Source organism: Mustela nigripes, chromosome 3 (assembly GCF_022355385.1).
Source record: "Mustela nigripes isolate SB6536 chromosome 3, MUSNIG.SB6536, whole genome shotgun sequence".
Lineage (NCBI taxonomy): Eukaryota > Metazoa > Chordata > Mammalia > Carnivora > Mustelidae > Mustela > Mustela nigripes.
Window position 1 is genome coordinate 32,660,420 of NC_081559.1, and position 24,997 is coordinate 32,685,416.

General features: G+C 45.2%; 1 protein-coding gene across 1 annotated transcript in view; it reads right to left on the bottom strand.

The window, feature by feature from the left end:
* AP1S3 (adaptor related protein complex 1 subunit sigma 3) overlaps positions 1–15,051 on the bottom strand; it is a 57,176-nt gene extending 42,125 nt beyond the window's left edge. Inside the window, exon 1 of the mRNA XM_059393586.1 lies at positions 14,891–15,051. Within this exon, the coding sequence (XP_059249569.1) occupies positions 14,891–14,893 (3 nt within the window). The 5' untranslated portion in view covers positions 14,894–15,051. The remainder of the gene's footprint in view (positions 1–14,890) is intronic.
* Between the last annotated feature and the right edge of the window lie 9,946 nt (positions 15,052–24,997).

Consider the following 24,997-nt stretch of genomic DNA (forward strand, 5'->3'; position numbering starts at 1 on the left):
AGGAACAAAATTTTCACTGGTCATGGGAACATTCGCCATTTGCAAAACAGGCTCATGCTTCAAATACAGAAACTCTTGTTTGTACTTCAATCAAAATGAGGCTTGCATATTAAACTAAAAAATATAGCAAGAATTCTAAGACTGTACAAGAGATTTCAGGCTGACAGTAATAACAGAGACCCAACTTTATTTTAAATGAACGTGATTTAATTTTTGACTTGGACTTTTAATTCATTTTACCAATAGGGCTTCATAGAGTTAGTAAAACAATACCACTACTTCTATAAATATTCTATAAACCACACTGGAAAACATCTGAATATGTTCTGCTATAAAACTAAGGACAGTCTTTGATGCTTCTTGCATGGTAACTTTTAGTCATGGGCTCATGTAGGATACACATTCTTTGGGAGGAAGAATCTGGAGGAGGTAAGTCTGGGAGAAACTGTCCAGGGTTGATTTTGGATTCGATCCAGAGAAAGCGGAGAGACTGGGTTAACTAATTCCAGAAAGACCCAAGTAATAATTCTTTTAGGTTCTGATTTAACCTTCAGATAATAATCATTTTCCTTAAAGGTTTATGAACCAACTTCAGACCTTGGCACTAACTAACCTCAAATGAATGATACACAGATTTGTAAACCAACTTAACATGTGGACCTTGTCAGAAAAACTAAAGCAAAGGATCCAAGCTTCCGAAGAAATCTAAAAAGGTTTTAATTCCACAGCAACGAATTCAAGCCCATTAACCATTCTTATGTGTGCATTACTCTGCATTCCACAGAACACTATCCTACCAGACAGAACTTTATCATCTTAGTTTAATTGGCTAATGAAGAATGGGATATAACACAGGTGATGATAAGCCTCTATGACAGAAAGTGGATAATTATTCCTTTCATCTCCATACATGTGAAAACAACCACTTCAGTTGGTCACTTGTCAAAAGTAAATCAAGAGATCACAGGGCCTCTTTCTGAGCAAAGTCAGGGCTCCAGGCCATGGACACGCTGCGTTGCTAAGAGAAGCAGGAAGTGTGAGTAGCCACAAGCCATCACAATCACGATAACTACCAGCAGGAAACAGATAGTGAATGTTGATACGAGGCCCCAGACAGATGTCCTGGAATACCCATGTCAGTGACTAACCTCAAAGGTAGTCATTGGCAGAGAGGGATTCCAACACAGATACATCTGGCTCTAAAGCCTGAGGTCTTGCCACCATCCACATATCAATCCTTCCTTCCTTTGAATGTGCACAGCATACATGAGACTGCTAGTTACAGCTCCCCAGCCTTCCCTTTAGTCTGTGTTAAATAGATGCATAACACTACCATCTACAACACCATGCAATGGAAGACTACAGGTAATCCTCATAACCTGACAATTAGAATAAAATAGATTAGCTAGATTAGCTCTCTACAGAAGACACAATCCAATCAACCATGGTGTGGTCATTCCACCTCAGGGACAGCAACCAGAAGAAGGCTTCAGGATCTACTCAACAGTAGCTTGTCTGACGACAGCTGTGTTAGCAGCAGTGGTCTGCTCAAACCTTGGGAAAAAAAGACAATTTGGAAGAAGTTGTGAACACAGCTCCAGGAGAAAAGATGCCCTGTCTGGCCTCTGTAACTTCTCAGGGACCCCTTCCTTCAGGAAGACTCCAGTCTGCTGACCACGGTTGAACACAGTATTCCACATGACAATTATACTTATCAATAAAAACGACCCATTGCATGGCGGGTACAGTTTGGGGCACATTTACATATATTATACTGTTGAATCCACACACTTAGGTGACGTATTATATTGAAGATAAAAGACATTATGTTTCTGACACTTAAAAGACTTTCCTGGAGTCATCAAGAAATATAGGTCTAGGCATTGCATTCGGGGGGAGGGGGTGCGGGGAGGGGTGGTCATTGCAGTCCACCACGTGTCCACAGGACTGAAGATGGGCTTAACATCTTCAATTTGAACAACTGTTTTTCTTTTATGAGATCTCCCAAACAGCATGAAGTATTGGGGGCGGGTGTTTGTTTTTTGTTTGTTTGTTTTTTAAAGATTTTATTTATTTATTTGCCAGAGAGGGAGAGAGAGAGTGAGCACAGGCAGGCAGAGTGGCAGCAGAGGCAGAGGGAGAAGCAGGCTTCCCACCGAGCAAGGAGCCTGATGCGGGACTCGATCCCAGGACGCTGGGATCATGACCTGAGCCGAAGGCAGCCACTCAACCAATTGAGCCACCCAGGCGTCCCTGTTTTTTGTTTGTTTTTTTAAGGGAGAATACAACAGATATTTTGGGGTCACTTTTGCTGGAAATAACAATTCTTTACATCACCCAGTAGAGAAACTGGCAATGTTAGAAAAGCACACTCTATTTTCTCACTTCTTTCCCTTGCACAACATCTTAAATTGTTATTTTAAAATCCAGAAATCAAATCTAATTTTAGCAGTGTGTAGCTACAGAAGAAGTGATGAAGTCATTGGCACCCATAAATGTGTGAGTTGGCAGTCAAACTGATATTTAATCATAAATCTTTCAATGATGTTATAAAAAGATACCATCCCAAGATGCATTGGTCAGTTCTATCTCAATAAAACTGGGGAGAAAAAAGATGCTTTTGTAAAGAAAAGGAAGTCCTACTCTGTTCATGAATGTCTTCTTTTGCAGCTAATAAAAAGAACTTCACAGCTTTTGGGGGTCACTTTTGCTCAAGGCCTAAAAATTTTAGCTCCCACAGTCAAGACTCTACTACAGAATATAATTCTAAATTGGAAGTATGTCATAGAAGCATTCAGGTTGTAGATATTTGCTAAAAATACAATGATTATTGAAAAGCTATTCTGTTCTTTGAACTCTTACTGATAAAATGTAGTTATATTCACTGTGTATAAGAAGGAACTCGGGAAAATGAGATTTAAAGGCTGGTTTTATTAAAAAGTTTTTTTTTTTTTTTTGGTGCAAAATGGTGGCTTATTAAAGAATGGGGGCAGGAGCTGTGGGCAGAAAGAGCTGCTCTAAAAAGTATTAATGTCACTGTGTTAGCAAGATTTAGTGTGGTCTTTAAAACCTCAGCATTTTGACCCTGAAACTGATCTACATGGGGCGGAGATAGCACCAATGCAAATTTTATTGGGATAATGTTTGCTAAGCTAGTTACTCCAAAAATTACTTTCTACCATGATTTAAAAGACACTTTTGATATGGACTTTACTCATAAATATGGATAAACATCACTTAATCAGACAAGCCTATTATTTCAAAGAAGGTCATTCTGAACAACCTTTTTCTCAGAACAAACGTTATTTCTCTCACAGATCTAGACAAGGAGCCAAAGTTGAAGCCTTCACATTCAGTCCTGCATGCTTCAAAATGTTTTATTTTTAAGTAAGTGTAATGTTTGAATTTTAATAGGCATTGACATATAGCCGCTCAATAAATATTTACTGCCTGAATTTTGTTTTAAAATGATCATAGACAGGATGCCTGGGTGGCTCAGTGGATTAAGCATCTGCCTTTGGCTCAGGTCATGATCCCAGGGTCCTGGGATCAAACCCCACTAGTGGGGCTCCCTGCTCAGCGGGGTGCCTGCTTTTCCCTCCACCTGCCAGTCCCCCTGCTTGTGCTCTCTGTCTCTCTGTCAATCTAACAAATAAATAAGTAAAATCTTTAAAAAAATAAAGTAAAATTATCATACACAAAGATAGGCTCAAGTTCTTCTGAAAAATGGGTATAGTTGTTCAACTTACTTAAGACAAAGAAGATGAACATAAAACTTTACATTTCAACACCTCAAATCAATAGCATCTGCCTGTATACATACTACCCTCTACCATCCAAAAATACGACAGAGGGACAAGGAGTTAGTTTAGGCCCTTGTCCCAAGCAGGGCTTGTCACACTGCTCATCGTCCACATCTATGAAACGCTGGCCCTGAACAGAAGAGAAAAAAAGCCAGACCTTCCTGGATGGTCCTCCAGATGAATGACATGGAGAAAATCTCCTGTCTTTCAACACCCTCCACCGAAGTACTCCACTTTTTCTTCTGTACTAGATATCTGGGTATTTTGGAGAAGTGTGTGTGTGTGTGTGTGTGTGTGTGTGTGTGTGTGTGTGTGTTTTGTGTTTTCCAAACTTGTTCCCCCACGCACCCATGCCAGGCGGCTTCCCACCCTGAAGCACCTCCTGCCCAGACCGGTCTCACCATCTGGCCCCTCCTCCCTGCCCATGTCTGAAATAGGCTTCTCCCCCAAAGCAGTAACATGCTTTCAGGATTCCTGTCCAGATGTCTGTCCACTTCCCTATGAACCCTAGCCCCTGCGGACCACAGCTTCATTTCCAACATTCTTTGAAGAAAGCCACAGTTTACGGTAGCATACAAGCTGCTCTACTTACATGTTCCCCCCCTCCACGCCCCCCACCATGGGGTCAGAAGCATTATCAGTTCTGTTTCCTTTCGAGCTCCTTCTTCATCTCCAAGTCTGGGTTTAGACCACAGTAGGTATTTGGTAATTTTTACCTAAAGCAAAACAATAATGCTGTGCTTCTTTTACACTTGACCTGACTGAGGCCAAAACTGCACCTACTACCATGCCTAGACTCTGTCAACAAACAGATGTGTGAGCCGCGCAAGTGACTCACTAACTAGTTATGTGCGCTCCGAGTTGGTGGGGTCATCGTTCCTTCGGGCCGGCTGCAGCCATGAGAGCTCCACCTGCACGCTGCACGGAGGACAAGCCCAAACCTCATCGGCAGCAACACAAGGACACACGGGTCAGCAACTGGGCATCAGGCCAGCCCTGCCTCGGATTCTGACCCGTTCGGAATAGAGTGTTAGGTTCGGAGAGGCAGAGGATGTTCTTGTGGCTCATCACAGACTGCGAGAGCCAGAAAGGATTTTTAAGAGACTATGCCTCAGGTCCATGCTTGCTTCCCGGGACAGCAAGGACAGGCCCAGGGAGGTAGAGGAGTGGGGAAGGTAAGAGCAATGAGCAGAGCTGGGTGACGGCCCGAGTCCCCTTAGCTCCAGGGCAGCCATCCTTCCAAGTGTTAGGCTCTTCTGTCTTTCTAGTGATGTCTCTTATGCTACTATTAAAATGACCTTTCCTTCTCTTCTCAAAACTATATGAAAGTGGTAGAAGAAGTGGAGACAGAGCTGCAGGGTAGGCGAGGGAAAGAACAGCAGAGGGTGTTTTAGAGATATACAAGGGAACTAACCCACTTGGGAGACCACACACACACACACACACACACACTCTCTTAAACACACCTGCAATTTCAGTAACACTGCACCTTGGCTGGTAAGAAGGCAACTCATCTCCAAAACCAAGCAGTGGAATGAAGGAGTGAAGTGAGATGACTCCTGACTTTGAACAAGCCTCAAGCACTTTTGATCCATTTTCCCAAAGCTTGAGGAGGGTATTAACATCTTTCTTACCTCTAAAATTTAAAAAAAGAGAAAAAAAAAACAAACTTTGTCCTTTTGAGCTACCTGGAAAATCCACCTGTGAGAAAGACTCCTTCCTAGATAATACCAGATGAATCCTGGGCTAGTGGGGCTGACAAGGGGTGTCAGTGAAACACCAGGCTCTCCTCCAGGATTTGCATTTCCTTTTAACTGCCTGTCTTTACAGTCTGCTTATTAACCCCTTCCACTGACACACATATCAGCACCCACACAGTATGCGCTCTTCTGAAAAGCGGAGGGCAGGATCGCCCTGCCCTTCTGGACTCAGTCCTGAGCCTCTCTCTCTCCCACGAGCCCCTCCCAAGTCCTGCGCCACGGAATTCCTGCAGCAATTATATAATCTGAACGACACACTTTCGTGCTTAATTGTCCACTCCCACACTCATCTAGATTTGCTACGCATGTCACAAATGTCTTCCCAACGACACGAGTGTCTTATAAATCAAGGAACAGATCTTACACCTGTGGGTTTTGCTTTTCTAATAACCTCCCCAATTAAGAACTCAAAGAAGAGGGGTGCCTCAGTGGCTCAGTGGGTTAAGCCGCTGCCTTTGGCTCAGGTCATGATCCCAGAGTCCTGGGATCGAGCCCCACATCGGGCTCTCTGCTCCACGGGGAGCCTGCTTCCCCACCCCCACCCCCGGCCTACCTTTCCATCTACTTGTGACCTCTGTCTGTCAAATAAATAAATAAAATCTTTAAGAAAAAAAAAAAAAGAACTCAAAGAGGAAAGCAAGTGAGGAAAAAAAGAAAAAAAACCCTGAAAAAGTGATTCACATATTATTTCTTCATTTATCACTTCCTCTGGACAGAGTAATCAATTGGGAATATACCAACAATACCTGTTAATCATTTAACTTTTGTCTCATAGTAAATACGCCTCTCACTAGGTTTTTTTCCTGGAGTCTTCTGAGAGGCAGACTAGCTTTCGGTTCTGTTTCAAATCATTTAAGGAGCAAAAAGATACTGGAAATAGCAAACATTCCAGGCAACCTTTCACTACGACTTTGAAGTCGAATGAAACATTAATATCTTGGGACCCTATTCGTATTTCATAGTGATGCTTATTTGATCTTTTTTAATGCGAATTTTTTTTGTGATCAGGAACAAACTTGGTTTGAGAGACTATGCTTAGTATGCAAACTTCAGCACCCTGCATGGTAATGACCACTTAAATGTTGATTAAGAACTTTCATTTTTTTCCTACAGCAGCCTACCTAGCTAGCACTCATTAAAAATCTGTCCCCAGGGCCTTTATACCTTGACAATGATGTCTACAGCCTGAACAAAATTTGTTAGGAGGCGGGAGATGGCATATCTGTCAACTTCTTTCAAAGTTCAGGTTCAATATGAGAGACAGATCTGCCTGGCTATACAGTTAAGTCTCCCCTTCCCTCTTAGCTTTTTACCAAGACAGTTGATGTAGATTATCTGAATCCTTAAAATACAGAAGTCATGGGACTGAATAAACTTTGAAAGGTAGGACTCATGCACCCTACACCTAGAATTGAGAACTTGGCTTCTTAGTAAAGAAACTGAAAGTACTTGTCTAAGAAATAAAAGAAAAATGTCTCAGACCTACACCGGGTAATTGAATCCCACTGGGAAAACTAATCTTACAATAACCCTTACCTTCTCCCACCTCCCCAGTGTCTACTGTCTATGATATTTTGTTCCGTTAGTTCATTGGTTCAGCTAAGTTTCCTAGGGAGAGAAAAATAATAAAAAAAAACTTTATGAACTATTTTTAAACATTTTTTTTCCTGCTTCTCTTAAAAATAGCCTTGCTTACATTGATGGAATGCGTTCTAGGTGCCAGGACTCACGCAAAGGGTTTGTTTGGACTGAATTATCTTGTTCGATCTTCAGGTAAATTGAGGAAGTGGGCCCAGTGTGAGAGGGATAAGCAGAGTGGTCAAGATCACAGAGCTTACATGCAGGACCTTAGGCTGTCTGCCTCATCTCATTCTCTTCCTGGACACATTGCCCTGACATCTGACACCCGCCTCTGCAAGTGGCTGCAGACGGTGGAGGGGGTGGGGAGGGACATGCTGGGCAAAATGCCCTCTGTGTCACTTCCACAAGGAACAAGCAGCTAAATATTTACACAACAGAGATGTGTCTTCCAACAGCATGTCCTGTCCCCCTGATGAAATTCTGACACTTCTCTTAAAAGTCAACATTTTTTTCAAGTCTTTTCTAGTTTCACCTGCATAACAAAAAGTTGATACCTTTTTTTGTTCTTTTTCTTTTTCTTTTTTTTTCAGGAAGGCAAGGGAAGCTGGGGGTGTGCAACAGACACTGAAATTGGGGGCAGAATAATTCAGTGATAGGGGCGCCTGGGTGGCTCAGTGGGTTAAAGCCTCTGCCTTCGGCTCAGGTCATGATCCCAGGGTCCTAGTCTGCTTCTCCCTCTCTCTCTCTGCCTGCTGCTCTGCCTACTTGTGATCTCTATCAAATAAATAAATAAATAAATAAATCTTTATTTAAAAAAAAAAAAGGATAATTCAGTGATAATCAGAATCTGATACCACATTTGATGGGGCCTCTGGGTTTTTTCAGAGACATGACTTCTTAATCTCCACTGGAATGTCTGGCTCTCTATTGAATGCAGAGAGGCCAACCCCAGGTGATCTGACAGCCGTCTCTGTACTTTAATGGTTTAGTCCTATGAAGCAACCAGAAACATTGAACATTGTTAGCATAAGTTTTGAGAGTCACTGAAGTGAGAGAGATGAATCAGAGTTTTGCCCCCTCAGCTATTCTCGATTCTTACATGAAAGCAAGGTACAAACAGAAATCTCAGATATCTGGCCAAGAGCTCAAGTTAGAGAAAGCCTCTGTGTATGTTTGTGTGTATCTGTGTGTGTGTGCGTGTGTGTGGATGCGTGCGCGTGCATGCGTGTGCATATTTTCAGGGAACTTCTGTTTCCATCCAAATTCCAGACACATCCAACCTTAAAAAGTTACAAAAATAGGGGAAAATAAAATAGAGTTTTGTTGGAGAAGTAATATAAATAACAAAATTTTTAAAAGTCATTTTTTATATAATTTAAAAAACATGACATTCCAACAGAGGAAACTGAATGGCCGAATAGAGCATACAATAAAGAGTGAAACTTTATCACACTAGATGTTTCGAGCCCTTCTCAGAAAGAATCACTGTTTCTTGTATACCCTGCTAGAAGTCCCCAGTTTCTATATGGGCATATCTGCCTTATTTTACACAAATGGGGAGCTAATTTACAGGATTTATGTTGATATATGATACCACACCCAGATTTTTAGGACCGACCAGGGAGGGGCTGAAGAAGCCATGACGTCTGGCACCCAAGTCTCCATGTGACATGGACAAAGGCAATGCCTGGAGAAGGGTATGGATCCTGAACTCTCTGTCCAGCCAGAACTGGTTCAGGAAGTAACCAAGAACCAGCTGAGGAGCCTGGATGAAGGGACCCTCCTCCTTAGGCCACAAAGGGTTGAAATGGCAGAGGCTGACATAGCCACCAAGGCCAGGACTGCTCCTAATTCCACATGCCCCAACTGGTCCCTACATTGCCCATGTCAGAAATGTCCGCAACTTCCATGGAGTAAAAAAGAGATGATGGTTTTCTAATGCCTTATAATAGCTTCTTCTGTGTAATTGATACAAAATATTTAGAAAGTTCAGAGAACTTCCCGCCAAGAACATGGGCTCCAGGAAAGCATGAGCTTCCGGTTTATGTATGCAACCTCTGGGGCCTAGACCCAGGGCTAGTTTCCATGAATACAGGGTCCTTACCCGGAGCCCTGAGTTCAGAAGGATCCTAAACTTGGTTTGATGCTCTGCAGTCATCTGGAAATTCTTAGTAATTTTGAACAAGGGACCCCACATTTTCATTTTCTATTGGGTGCCACAAATGATAAAGCCAGTCCTACCCGAAGCACTGCCTGTCATAGGGCAGGTGTCCAATTCATTTGTCAAATATACAGTGAAGTAATGGAAGTTACCTTAGAACACAGGTCAACAAACCATAGCCTACAGCCCAGTTCTGGCCCTCCACCTGTTTTTATAAATAAAGTTTTATTAAAACATAGCCACACCCATTTGCATCTTGTCCATGACTGCTTTCACTCTGTAAGAGAAGAGTTAAGTGACAATGCCAGAGACTAGAGGACCAACAAAGCCTAAAAATACTTCCAACCCAACCCTTTACAGAAAAATTTTTCTGACCCTTGCCTTAGAACACCAGCTCAACTTTTCTGTGAGATGTAGTGTGCTAATCTTAAGCAGTTGGCCATAAACAAGATATTTCTTGGGTTTTTATATTTAAAGTTTGTACAAATTTTGCATCTTGGACCCAAATGCATTCGTGATTTTGTGTAGAGGTTTTTAATCTAAGATGATCTGTATATGTCACATTTATCCCTTGCTGTTCCCTCTCTATAAGAATGAGTAGAAGAGGGACGCTCAATCAGTTAAGCGTCTGCCTTCAGCTCAGGTCATGATCCCAGGGTCCTGGGTTCCCTGCTCAGCAGGGAGCCTGCTTCTCCCTCTCCCTGTTGCTCCTGCTGTTTGTGCTCTTGTTCTCTCTCTACGTCTCTCTGACAAATAAATAAAATCTTTAAAAAAAAAAAAAAAAAAGAGCAGAAGCACAGCAGCTTGCAAGCAATGGCCTCAGTTTCCCCTCTTTTTTTCTTTTTTTAAAGATTTATTTATTTATTTATTTGACAGACAGAGATCACAAGTAGGCAGAGAGGCAGGCAGAGAGAGAGGAGGAAACAGGCTCTCTGCTGAGCAGAATGCCCGATGCTGGGCTCGATCCCAGGACTCTGAGATCATGACCCAAGCTGAAGGCAGAGGCTTTAACCCACTGAGCCACCCAGGCGCCCCAGTTTCCCCTCTTTAATCACACAGTGTGGAAAGAAAGCTCCTGTAGCATTTAAGTATCCACACACCTACCATTTCTTACCAGCTCTGAAGTCCTCCTGGAAAAGATCCATCAAGGACATTAAATTATGGAATCCTGAATGCCCTTTTTGACCTAACGTACTATAGGCCTGTGTCCCATCACACTGAGAGACTAAGGAAAGCTTGTATTCTTTTCCCCCCAGGCACATTTCAAAAACTCCTTAGAGACAGCCATTTCAGATCTGAGTTCTCAGGCTTGAGACTCAGAGTTTTTCCAAAGGCCAGGTTCCTCATAATAGTCAATGGGATTTCATTCCTACTGTAAATAATTTGCAGCACTCCTTTCTCATAGTTAAAATCCACAATTTATCCTGCTATCAGGAGCCACATAATGAGCACATTTTCTCCAGCTGGTCAGGATGCTGGCAAGACAGCTAAATCCAGCCTTGAGATGATTCAAGGGGCTTTGCGCCTGGCTTCTGTTTACATTCTCTCCCGCCACAGGATCTGGGGGATCCAGGTAGTCAACGGGAGTTTATCCTGGGTCAATGACTATGATACCTTGGGGAAAACAAAGAATTCCATTAGAGAAGAACAAGATATGCCAGAAAGGAGACTTTCTCAGAGGCAAGTAATGGTCCAAGGAAAGAAGTGACCCCAGGGGAGTCTTGGACCACTGGGGGAACCTTTGGCCACTGTAACTACAAAATAACATCGAAGGAATGAGTCTTGGAGATACCCAAAACTGCTTATCTCTAGGGACTCGTCAAGGAGTTCTCTTTGCTGGTGTTAGGGGATAGAGTGAAGAGGAGGGTTAACTTTGGTCGATAATGAAATCATTCATGGGACCCAAAAGGACACGCTGAAAATGCCCTGTGGGAAATACACAACCTGCTGACCATTTCCTTCCAGCTGCTGTTAGTAAAATGCCATAGAAAAATCACAAGCTATTCATGGTACTTGCCACAGAAGCCAGTCATGGGAACTCAAAAGTAAAATTCCTTCAAGGGGTAAATACAAGTCTCACTGATGTTGCTGGGAGACCCTGGAGAAGGGCTGTGGTGGTTTACCCTCTGGGGACAACTGAATTCCACAGAGGGGCAATCCCCTCCCCTATTCCCAACCCTCTCTACTCACCTCTGGCCACACTCACCTCTGGCCAGCAGCCCAAACCAAGCCTCGGAGCAGGAAGGCACTCATTACTATAATAAATGACTTCACCCTCGAACTACAACTTAAACTACCAAAATAACTACACACTTATTATAATTCCCTTAAGGTGGGACAATTAAATTGATACACTGGGTGGGGAGAGAGGGATCATAGCAGGATACAGGTTGTTCGACTTCTCCCCCTCAGCCTCTGCACTCCCCGTCACCCTTCCTATTCCCACATAATACAATGAGATGAGAATGATCATGCGCAACTCTGAATTACTTGATTTAGGGAAAAGGTGCATTCATGCTGTTTCAAACTAACAACCGTTCTGATAAAGAAATGGCTTCACAGTTCAGCTCGGGAAGCTCTCTCTATCTCTCTAAAGGAAGATTTAAAATCACACCAAAGAATCCATTTTTTTTTCTTCCTTTTTTAGTGTAAGCAAATCTCACTTGGGAGATTTCTCATCCATTATGAGAACTGGCTCTGCAACACAAGATGATTCATATTTCAAAAAACTCTGAGCTTCTTTCAATGGGTAATTCCTCTATTTTGTTGACAATGTGGTTTAAAAAGTCACTTCAACTTTTCAGAAGCATACAGACTAGATAGAGCAAAACTGACTTGCGTTTTTACTAAAGGTGTTCCCGCAGCTTTTTAAACATCACCCTCTAAATCCTCACCGCTACCTTTTTACAGAAAAACAGAACAAAGAAACAAAAGAAAATCCTCCTTCTTCCAACAACATTGTCAACCATTCAATAGTAAATTCTTCCCGCTAAGATGTTTAAATACACTGGGCTCAGAAACCACGGGATTCCTTGAAACACAATAACCCTACGTTGTTCTCCATGCCAGAGGTTTCAAAAACAAAGACAGGCTACAGAAGTACAAAGTTGATTCAAACAAGATACTCCAGATACAAACACAGTCCTGAGATTCAGGAGGTATGAAGCCTCTGTGCTAGAAATCTGGACCACCCACACAAGGGAATGAAGAACCATTTCCTTGGGGAGGTAGCAGACGGGATGCTGTAAGCCATCTTCCAGTTTCCTAGAGTGAGAGTTGGCAACAGTCAGGAATGGAGCAGGAGAAAAACAAGGAGTCAGCAAGTGGCCCTCCAGGAAAGGCCAAAGCTGCTGGGGGAGGGGGGGTTACCTCACCTCGTGGCAGGAAGAACAGATAACATGCCATAGTCCCTGAGCTCTTACAGCGGGCAAAGCTGCTCTAAACTCATTCACTTGCATTGACTCACAGAGCCTGTCTCTTACTCCTTTACACTCTTAAAAATAGATGGCCCCCAAGACCTTTTATTTATGTAGGTTGTTTCCTTTGGTACGTACTGTAATACACATTTAAATGGGAAAATTTTTTAGATATTTACTAATTCATTTTTAAGTAGTATTACACATTAACAGAAATGACTTTCTCATGGACAGTCACAATATTTTCCAAAGAAAAAAAATTGTGAGAAGAGTGGCACAGTTTTTTCAAATCCCCTTCATGTGCGGCTCAATCAAAGGCAGCTGGGCTCTCTGAGCTGCTTCTGCTTTCAAACTGTCACACTATCCCAGGGCATGTTGGCCTCAAGCAAAGGCCACACTGAGTCACATAGGGAACAAATATGAAAAAAGGCAAATAACATCATAGTGCTATTATGAGCTATTATGAAAATACTTGGGTCTTGCAGACCTCTGAAAAATTTTAGGGACTCCTTAGGGTCCCCAGACTGCACTTGGAGAACTCCTTCTTATTATCCCCATTTCGCAAATCAGCAAACCGGCACAGAGAGGTCAAGGGGACTGTGCAAGGACACACTGCTGAAACAGGTCAGAGCAGGTAAAAGGCAAAGAGCATAATACTTACCTTTATCCGGTTGCTGCAAGGATTGCCTGAGACGGAGAACGGGAAGGGTTGAGCATCCCACCCGGCCCATCAGGTGCTCAATAACAACATGAACATTTCTGTTGGGCAAGGCCTGGTGGAAAAGCTAGGGAAACTTCACATACTTTTGATTACCTGATTATATGACACCAGCAAGGAAAAAGAAAGCTCCACAGCAAGTACTGTCTAGAGCAAGGTTCCTGCCCCTGCTCTCAGGGTGGAAGTAGCATTTGGTACTCAGAAATGCCAGGGCGGTATTCCGCAAATGATAACGGCGAGCTAGACACACTGTCACCGTGTTCCTTGGGAAACCGGAGCAAGCCAACAGAGCTGCTCCATTATTTACAGCCTTCTTTTTGCATCCCACTGTCCTTACAAGGAACCCTCAACAAACAACCGAGCCACCTCTAGTCTGTGCAACCAGACCTCCTCCAGGAACCAGCATCTGTGGCCCTCCTGTCCAGGGGCTGAGCACCCCACTGCACTCCTTCCCCACCGATTTTCTGAACCCACAGGCGCTCCCACTCCTGCCTGAAGTGGGGGCTCAAGCCCTCAGAGTGCAGGTCACTTCTGTTCCTGCTTTCTTTTGGGAAGTGAAGTCACCTGGGGAAGTGGGACCCCCGTACTCCCAAAACACAAACCCCAGACTGAAGGCGTTGGTAGAGGCCTGGGAAGCTACTGTTTTCATCCAACTGCTGGCCAAGATCTCTCACCTGGAGCACCAAAACTCCTCTCCCTGTGTCTCCTTGTTTCTACATGGACACCCCTCCTCACACACACCCCAGTTCACTCTCCACCAACAGCCTGAAGCATTTTTTTTTTCCCAGTGTAGAAGGAATGAGGTCTGTGATCTTGCTAAAACTCTCCCAAGACTCAACTCCGTGGGAATAAAACCCAAACTCCTTCAAACTTGGCTTCTAGGACCCGCCTCAACCGGCTCTCTGGCCTCCGTCTATCTTCCTGATACAAGCCAGGGTTTTTTCTCTCTCGGGCCCTCGCTCTGTCCGCGCCCACTACGGGCAGGGCCCCTTCAGGACCTCCAACAGCTCAGACACCCCCTTCCGAAAGAGGCCTTCCCCGCCACCTCCACCCCTCCATCCGGTGTAGCGGAGACTTCAGAGCGCTCACTCGCAGAGGTACCCTTTAATTCCCGGCAGACCACACGTCTCCCCGCGCACCCGCAGCCTCCTCCGAGAACGTAAGCACCCCCCACCCCACGCCAGCACAGGTCCGCCGGGTCCCCCCGCGACGCCGGGAGCCTGGCCCCGTGCCCCGCACGCGCGACGCGCTCAGCGAGCGACAGAATGAATGAAGGAGCTGCGCTCGTGGCCGCGGGAGTCCCGGCGGGCGTCCGGGTGGCCCGCGCGTCCGCCCCGTCCGGCGGCTGGACCGCAGGCGCGCGCGGGCTGGGAACCGTTCGCGGCTTCCGCCCACCCCCGGCCCCGCCGCCGCAGGTGCCTCCCGCCGGCGCGCGCTCCAGGCTCACTCACCATGGTGGCCGGGCCTCCGCCGTCCCCGCCCGCCGAGCAGCGAGCGGCGAGCGGCGAGCGCGGTGGTCACGAGGGCGCGAGGCGAGCGCAGGAGCCGGGCGCGGCTGACAGGTGAGGTGCCCGCCTCAGACCATGGCTGATTCCCACAATGCCCTCGAACGGAAAGTTCGCAGACTCCTCCCCGCGCTCCTCCCCTCTCCCTCCTACCCCTCTCCCTCCTCCTCCTCTCCCTCCTCCCTGGCTTTCTCCTCCCCTCCCTCCTCCACTTCCTCCTCCCCCTCCTCCTCTCCCCCCCTCCCCCGGCCCCGCGCCGCGGCTCTCCCAGCCCGGCGCCCCGAGGGCGGCAGCAGGTGCACTGGCACCTGCCGCGCGCCTCTGCACCCCCGCACTGGGAAGCGCTGAGCAGGGAGCCCCGAGGGGGCTGCTTTCCGGATTCTGCCGGGGGAATGTGTCATTCATTTATTTGAGAAACGTGTATCTGCCCTGGCCCTTGCGAATACACTTAGGGAAAGCGGCAGAGGCAGGCTAGTCCTAAACCGCGAGGAGAAGCAGTGGTTGGCACATCCGGAGCTAGAAGCCCTGATTTCTTTCTTTCTTTATATCCTTTAATCCTGAAATCCAAGGACACAGATTGCTTTCTACAGGCCCGGTTTTATAAGATGTCTCTGCTAAGACGTTGTGGCGTCGAATCTCCTGTCTTCTTCTCCACTTGATTTTTCTAAAGTCTGGAGTTTTTACCTGGGGTGGTAGAAGTCTCCAGACCCCCAGGTTGTAAGCAGAGTTTTGAGTGTATACGGATGTTCTTTTGGGAGAGTCCGTTGGTTTGGTGACATACCTGAAGAGATCCGTGCGGAAAAGTTAAAAGGCTTTGCCTGGGTGGTCCTTGGAAGCCAAATTGGTGGAAGTCCTTCCTAGGATTTACTGTGTAATTTCTGTGGGGTGCGGGCCAACTGAAGTGATGGAAAACAAGGGATGCTCCTTCCATCCATGCCTCGCTGCCACATTTATCAGCGCTCACTCTCTGCCAAGTTCATGGGGGTCCAGCTTGGAAACAAACAAGATGCCCTTCTTCCTAAGCTTACAGTCTCTTGTGGGACAACAAATAATAAATAAATAATAATAATTTGAAATAATAATTATAAAGTTCGATGAGCATTAAGTAGGTGAAGAGATTATAAGGAGGTTAAGTGCAAATGGCTAGGATAGGCTCGGGGAAAGCCACATTCATTGAGCTGGAAGTGGGGGTGCGCAGGAAAGGCTGAGCCTGGGGCAGTGACGGAGGACCTGAAGGTGAGAAGCCAGTGCTCAGAAGGAAAAGAAAAGAGATTTGTCATTTTCAAAAGACCCTAAAGCAGGCCTCTCTGTCTAGACCTAGGTGACAGGAGATCAGAAGGCAGGGAAGGGTCTTCCCTACACCTGATGTAAGTGCATCAGCCTAGACAGCCTCAGTTCTCAAAAAGCTCACCTCAATGTTGCTACGCACCTCCTGTTGGCTTCCACCCCAGGGTGCATGTTCCAGAGGGCTCTGAAGAGGTTACTTAACAATTAAACCCCAGTCAATGGGGTGAGTTTGCCTCTGGACAGAGGAGTCACAGAGCTGCTTTCTAAACTTCTAATTGTCACCCCAGGGTGTGTTTTCTCCCTATCTCAGGCCTTTCGACTTTACTCAATTCAACCCTAACCTTTGTGTCTTTTTCTTTCTGACTTCAGGGCAAAGCCCAGCCCTGACTCACCTGTCTTGCCAAGCCTATGAAAAGCACCCAGGGCACTCTCTGCTTTAAGGGTTTTTTCCCTAGTGCAAACAGCCGGGGGACGAAAGGTGTGCTTGGAAACTAAAGAAATCTCAGTGCTCTTGCCATGACGGTTACATACAATTCCCTTATAGGATGGCCCATGCTAGGACACGTTTGATTAGAAAATGAGAGGAGTCTTGCTGTGATGGGCAGTGGAAGCTCTCCTGGGCTTCTGCCCTCAATCTTCTTCCCTCCAGATTCTCCCATTGCACCCAGATCCTCCTTCCCCTAACCAGAGCTGGACACTTCACAGAGGTTATCTTATCTGGCTGTCAAAACAGCTTGTAGAGAAGGGGGTGCTGTGCCCATCATCCAGACAAGAGCCTAAGACTGAGAGGAAGTGAGGCCAAGGCAGGCACAGACAGCTCAGGGGCAGAGCATGTCTGGTGTCATGGCACCAAGGCTCAGGCTGATTCTCCTCGAAGCCTCATGTGAGACAGACCCACTCAGTTCACCACAGTGGGTGGTGGGCAGTGTTTATGAAGAATGCCTGCGTGTCCCAGAGGAGTGACTTGCATTTTTGAGTCTTCACTCCCCTCTCCCATCTTTATTCCCTTCCGAACTCCACAGCAAGTCTACCAAGGATGAAGCTGACCCCTGGGGGGAACCCAGAGGCCCTGAAGCTCAAGATGTTCCACTGTAAAAAGGGACTCCCTGGTCCCATCCCGAGGGGGACTTTAGATTCAGAATCTGCTGTCCTAGGCAGAGACCGGTGTACACAGTATGCTACGTGTTTCAGATGAGGTCGCGAGCTGGAGTAGCGATTCTGTGTGTGTGCATTTACTCCCCACACGATGCCTGTAATAGAACAACTCAAGGTAGGAGCTTCGCTTCTCAAGATGGTTCCAGAACCGCCAGGTAACAGAAGAGAGGGTGAAAGCCACCACCAACCATGGAGGTTGGGGAGGTGGAAAAATTAGGGACCTGATGATAAAGTAAAACTATGATGTCAATAAACCAAAATACTACCTTTCTAGAAATTAGGAGAGGTCAAGCCACAAGTTTTAAAAATAAAAGAAGTAGGGGCACTTGGGTGGCTCAGTGGGTTTAGCCTCTGCTTTCGGCTCAGGTCATGATCTCAGGGTCCTGGGATCAAGCCCTGCATTGGGCTCTCTGCTCAGCAGGGAGCCTGCTTCTCCCTCTCTCTCTGCCTGCCTCTCTGCCTACCTGTGACCTCTGTCTGTCAAATAAATAATAAATAAATAATCTTTATTTTAAAAAATAGTAATAATAAAAATAGAAGAAGTAAAAGAGAGGCCCACTTCCAAGCCATCTTATGTAATGGCTCCACAGCAACACACACATCCTTGATTGAAACCTGGCCCTCCCATTCCCCAGCGCCCTCCTCTTAACATCCTAAGTAATCAGCTTCTCCTGTCATCCCCTCTGCAGCGCACAGGAACTCATCTTGTCATGGGGAAAACTTTTGACTTAAGGTTGTACACGCTTTAGAAAATCTCTTTTCTTGTCCAAACAGGGCATTTTTTATTCCAAGTGGAAGAACCTTAACTACTCTATTTCTTAAGGGTATTTTCAGGAAACTTTTTAGTTAAAAATACTACAGGTTAGGAGCATCTGGGTGGCTCAGTGGGATAAGGTCTCTTGCCTTCGGCTCAGGTCATGATCTCAGGGTGTTGGGATCGAGCCCTGCATTGGGCTCTCGGCTCAGCAGGGAGCCTGCTTCCTCCTCTCTCTCTGCCTGCCTCTCTGACTATGTGTGACCCCTCTCTCTCTCTCTCTCTTTCTCTGTCAAATAAAAAATAAAAAATATCTTTTAAAAAAATACTACAGGTTAATTGTAGATTAGGAAAATCAAGAAAAGTGTTGTTTCAAAATCCCATTCTTAATTCTACCATCAAGAAATAACCACCGTTACATTTGGTATAGTTCTTTTCAGATTTGCAATCTATAGAGACAGAGGAGGGGAGAGATGTAGGGTTGTTTTTTTTTTTTTTTTCAATATTTTTATTTATTTAAGAGAGAGAGAAAGAACTTGAGCAGGGATCCGGGGAGAGGGAGAAGCAGACTCCCTGCTGAGCAGGGAGCCAGATCCTGGGCTCCATCCCCAGACTGTGGGATCATGATACAAGCTAAAGGCTGACACTTGACTGACAAAGCCACGCAGGCACATCAAAATACATAGCTTTTTGTTTTGTTTTGTTTTGTTTTAAAGATTTTATTTATTTATTTATTTGACAGACAGAGATCACAAGCAGGCAGAGAGGCAGGCAGAGAGAGAGGAAGGGAAGCAGGCTCCCCGCTGAGCAGAGAGCCCAATGTGGGGCTCAGTCCCAGGACCCTGGGATCATGACCTGAGCCGAAGGCAGAGGCTTAACCCACTGAGCCACCCAGGCGCCCCAAGATATATAGTTTTTAAAACAAAAATTGGAATCCTATCATATGTTCTGTTTTATAGTCTGCTGTGGGTCTTTTGGTTTTTGTTTTTAGTAACACAGTTATTGAACAAATGTTAATTGAGCATATGCTATGTGCCAAGAGAACTATGCTGGCTACCAAGCATAGAACAGTGAAGAGGAGCCATGGTCCCTGTCAAAGTAAGTGCAGAGTGTCATGGGAAAGACAAATACTAAATAAATAATAGCATAGATAAACATAGTTTATCACAAATGCTGTGAAAGATAAGGGTAAGGATATTGTTTACCTTTTCAGGGCCCATTGCCCCTGCTTCTTGTGTTCCCAGGTTAGCTTTGGGACCACATGTGAACTCTTAGTCTTAGGGGTGGCACCGAACCTAGTCCTAGCCAGTCAGAGCATTGCATTGTCTCAGTGACAATACCTGGCTTTAAAATAGGCAAGTGCCTGGAGTCAAATAACCCAAGCCAATAGGACTGAATCTGGGACACTGTTTGGAATCCTCTTAGAGAGGTCTATTCCCTCTTCCTACTGGATTTGAAGGTGAATGAAGTCGCTGGAGCAGCTGCAGCCATCTTAACACCGTGAAGGTTGAGCTTCTCTATGGAGCCAAGCCCAAGGAAATGGGGTCTAGAGGTGGAGAGGCAATCAGATAAATCTGGTGATTTCTTCCTGAATCAAGCCTGAAACTAACCTCAGGTTTTGCGGCTAACTGAACTAGTTTGGATTGTCACAGTTTGGGGTAATTAAGATGATTGGGGATGTAAAGGTTTTCCTGAGGCTAGGAGGTGCAAGGTGAGATCTGAGGATGGAATCGGAGTTAAGCAGGCTTGGACCAGGAAGGAGGTGAGGAGCACAACTGAAGCAGGAGTAGCATGCACCTGGCCAAGGGGCCTAGAGCAGCAGAAGCTGGACAATGTTGGAACAGGAAAGCCTGGGTGTGGGAAGGGACAGATCACGTAGAGTCTTGGAGGTCATTTCAAGGGTTTGAAATATGAGATCAAGAAATGAGAAACCATTGAAAGCTTATAAGCAGAGAATTGTCCAGGTTATATTTTAAATGTGTTTAGAATAAATACCTTTGTGTGCAGCATGGAACACAGCACTGGAGGCAGGTGGGAGAGAACATAGGGAGATTTGCTTATGAACCTTCACAATATTTCAAGTGAGAGATGATATTGTGACTTCGACCAGGATGGTTATAATGGATTTTTTAATGATTGATTGATTGATTGATTGATCTGATACACATTGAGAGAGAGGTAGTGAGAGAGAAAGAGAGAGAAAGCACAAGCAGGGGTTGCTGCAGGCAGAGGGAGAGAGAGAAGCAGGCTCTCCACTGAGCAAGGAGCCTGACATGGGGTTTGATTCCAAGACCGTGGAATCATGACCGGAGCCAAAGGCAGATGCTTAACAAACTGAGCCATCGAGGCACCACATAATGGATTTTTTTTTTACTTCATATTATTTTGTGAGAACTTCTCAACATCAATTTCTAATTTTTTTTTTAAAAATGATACTTAGAGGACACAGAAATAGCCCATTCTTGGGCTAGTCATTTTATTTCCTTATAACTGATATATAATGAAATTCTTAGAGTCTTAAAGTCCCTACAACAAAATAGTGAGATTGCTACTGGTTTTTATTGGATTAATATCACAATGGAAATCTTGTACATATAGTTTTGGTCTAAGCTTCTGATAATATCAGGATCAATCCATAAGATTCAAATGGCTGGTTAAAAGAGTAAACTGTTTTCTAGCCTGTCTCTATATAGGCCCGTCCATCTAGAAAGGTTGTACTAATTTACACTGATATACATTCCCAGCAGTAATAAACAACCTGTGTAACTTTTGAATTAAGAATATGCATTTCAGGAGAAAGGGGAACCCTCCTACACTGTTGATGGAAATGCAAGCTGGTGCAACCACTCTGGAAAACAGTATGGAGGTTCCTCAAAATGTTGAAAATAGAACTTCCCTATGACCCAGCAATTGCACTACTGGGTATTTACCCTAAAGATACAAACCTAGTGATCCGAAGGGGCACGTGCACCCGAATGTTTATAGCAGCAATGTCCACAATAGCCAAACTATGGAAAGAACCTAGATGTCCATCAACAGATGAATGGATCAAGAAGATGTGGTATATATACACAATGGAATACTATGCAGCCATCAAAAGAAATGAAATCTTGCCATTTGTGACAACATGGATGGAACTAGAGCGTATCATGCTTAGCAAAATAAGTCAAGTGGAGAAAGACAACTATCATATGATCTCCCTGATATGAGGAAGTGGAGATGCAACATGGGGACTTAAGTGGGTAGGAGAAGAATCAATGAAACAAGATGGGATTGGGAGGGAGACAAACCATAAGTAACTCTTAATCTCACAAAACAAACTGAGGGTTGCTGGGAGGATGGGGGTTGGGAGAAGGGGGGTGGGGTTATGGACACTGGGGAGGGTATGTGCTTTGGTGAGTGCTGTGAAGTGTGTAAACCTGGCGATTCACAGACCTGTACCCCTGGGGATAAAAATATATGTTTATACAAAATAAGAAATTAAAAAAAAAAGAATATGCATTTCACTACTGGGTATTTACCCCAAAGATACAGAGTGAAAAGAAGGGATATATGTACCCCAATGTTTATAGCAGCAATGGCCACGGTCGCCAAACTGTGGAAAGAACCAAGATGCCCTTCAACAGACGAATGGATAAGGAAGATGTGGTCCATATACACTATGGAGTATTATGCCTCCATCAGAAAGGATGAATACCCAACTTTTGTAGCAACAGGGACGGGACTGGAAGAGATTATGCTGAGTGAAATCAGTCAAGCAGAGAGAGTCAATTATCATATGGTTTCACTTATTTGTGGAGCATAACAAATAGCATGGAGGACCAGGGGAGATGGAGAGGAGAAGGGAGTTGAGGGAAATTGGAAGGGGAGGTGAACCATGAGAGACTATGGACTCTGAAAAACAATCTGAGGGTTTTGAAGGGGCGGGGGGGTAGGAGGTCGGGGTAGCAGGTGGTGGGTATTATAGAGGGCACAGATTGCATGGAGCACTGGGTGTGGTACAAAAACAATGAATATTGTTACGCTGAAAAAAATAAATTAATTTAAAAAAAAAAAGAATATGCATTTCAATATAAACAGAGTTCCTGTTGACTTTAGTCGGAGAAAACTCACCACTTGGCTGGCCGGTCTCACTTTACATTTGTGCCCACAGATTTAAATAGGCCTTTCGGCCCACAGGCAGGCTCCCCAGTCACCTTGGGGCTCTCTCCTGGAGGAAGTATTTTCCACCTTCCCTTATCCTTCAACATCTCCTCCCCTTGCCTCCCTCTCAGCTTCTACTGTGCTGAGAAAATGGAAGCAATCAGAACAGAACTTCCTCATCCTTAAAACACCAAATGACTTCCTACTTCCAACACCTCTGCCACATGCTCATCCCTCCTGTGACCACTGTGCCAGCCAGCCTGGCTAGTCCCCTTGGGCACAAGTTCTCCTGCCCCACAGAGCAAAGGTCTTGTTCTGCACCGACCAGCCTCTTCTGTGTCCCTCCCCTCCTCCCCTTCCACAGGAGCACTCCCCTGCTACATGTACACGTGCAGTAATTCCAGAAAAACCCAAAACTTCCTTCGGCATCCCATTCCCTTCCAGCCTCCACCTGTGACTTGGCTCCCCTTGTTGGTCATGCCTTGAACAGTTTGCTGTTACTCTGTCTTCATATCTACTCGTCCCACGTTCTTCTGAACCTCCTTCCATTTGTTTTTAGTCCTGCCAAGCCAAATTGATTCAGATCACCAATGAGCTCATCGTGCTCAACCCAGTGGAGGAGTTCTGATCAGCATTCCGTTCCATCCATGCGCTGGATCAAACTGCTCTTGACCTCCTCCCAGAAACTGTGTCCTTGGCTTCCAGTACACCACTTTCTCGGCTCTTCTAACTCATTGGCCATGTCCTTTTTTGCCTTCACTAAATTGCCCCCACCTGCCAGTCCTCTGAGCATTGGCCTACTTGCCTTCACACTCACTCCCCAGTTTAGCTGAGATGTGGCATGAGTTCAGACAGTGGGGGTTTTAAAGCTGCTGATGGACCAAGTTTTGAAGGGCACTAGTGCCATTCAGCTAATTTATGCCTTACTTTTATTTTTTTTTTAAAGACTTTATTTATTTATTTGACAGACAGAGATCATAAGTAGGCAGAGAGAGAGAGGGAAGCAGTCTCTCTGCTGAGCAGAGAGCCCGGTATGGGGCTCTATCCCAGGACCCTGAGATCATGACCCAAGCCAAAGGCAGAGGCTTTAACCCCCGGAACCACCCAGGTGCCCCAATGCCTTACTTTTAGACAATGAAAAGTTCCTGGGTTTTTTTTTCAGGTAGGTGAGAACATTGGGGCTGGGGAGTGTGGTGGGAAGGGTTAGTGTGTGGCTGGAACACAGCTGGGCTTGAAGGAAATTGACTTGAAAAAGTGTTTGGCTGCAGGGCATGGGGCAGGCCGTGCGCAGGAACTGTTCTAATAGCTCCATGCTCAATCAGGTGGAACCTTCAATATGCCTTTGAAGATTTGAGAGAGACAAGTAATTCTGGCCAAGAAATTTAGAGTGTATGTGTAACGTAATTCACACACATGCATGGGTGCCACATGCACACACACATAAAAAGACATGCCCACACACTCCTGCACACTCACTCAGTTCCTTCAGGTTCTGGATTTTACCGCTTCTTGGAATCAATCTCCAGGGAAGGCAGTCCACAGCTGTCAAATTGTTTCCATTTCTACATGAACGTATTTCCAGCATGGCTTCCATGCAATGCGGATTTATGGAAAGAGGAGTGCAAACTGCAGAGCCAGAGCTGTACTGTGGGATAGAGACAGATCCTTAAAAAGGTGAGGGGTTGGGGAGCCAGCAAGTCAGATGCTGAAGATTTACTGTCACCCCCACATGTTCTTCTGGGCAGATACCTTGAGTAGGTCCCTGCCTCTTCAGGTAAGTCCCAGAATGCCAAGCCCTTTTGGTCCATCCTTAAGCTAATTATGTCCATGGTCTCTAGAGACCACAAATTGGTTTTAAAAGCATACTACATGGGGCGCCTGGGTAGCTCAGTCATTAAGCAGCTGCCTTCCGCCCAGGTCCTGAACCCAGGGTGCTGGGATCGAGCCCTGCATCGGGCTCCCTGCTCTGTGGGAAGCCTGCTTCTCTCTCTCCTACTCCCCTACTTGTGTTCCCTCTCTGTCGCTGTGTGTCTCTCTGTCGAATAAATAAATAAAATCTTAAAAAAAAAAAAAAAGAAAGAAAGAAAAGCATCATTACATGCATAGTACCAAGAGTGGTCGGCCTGGCATCTCTTTGGGACATACCAAAGGATGCGTGCATACATGTCAAACCCTGAAGAAAGTGGAATAATCCCAGAATGAGACAAATATCCCTGCAGTGACCTGCTTGTCTGCCTTAGAGTTTCAACCATCTACCCAGATGACATATACACCAATTAACATGATTCAAATGTTATTTTATCACATGGTAGATGCCAGATTTTCTTTAGAAAAGACAAAGGTGTAAAGTATGCCATTTTCTGTGTGATTGTGCAAAATGCTTCCTGGTGGCTATTGAATTCTGAACCATAATCTCTGTAAATAAATAAGACTCACTGATACCAAACAACATGGGTCAGGAAATGAACGAGGTCTTTCTTTCCATTCATAATGGTAATCTGGTTAAAGGCTAAACTAAAGATAAAGAGGATGTGGAAGAGCAGCTCCCTGGGTGTCTCTTTTGATGAGTCCTGTCAAATACAAGCTACTTCAACAAAACAGGCTTGATGGTTAGCATTGCTACACCAAGAAAAAAGTGGAATGTGGAGGCATCCTGATGTTGGCTGGCAGTTACAATCACCACTAAAAACACAGAATAGGGAGCACCTGGGTGG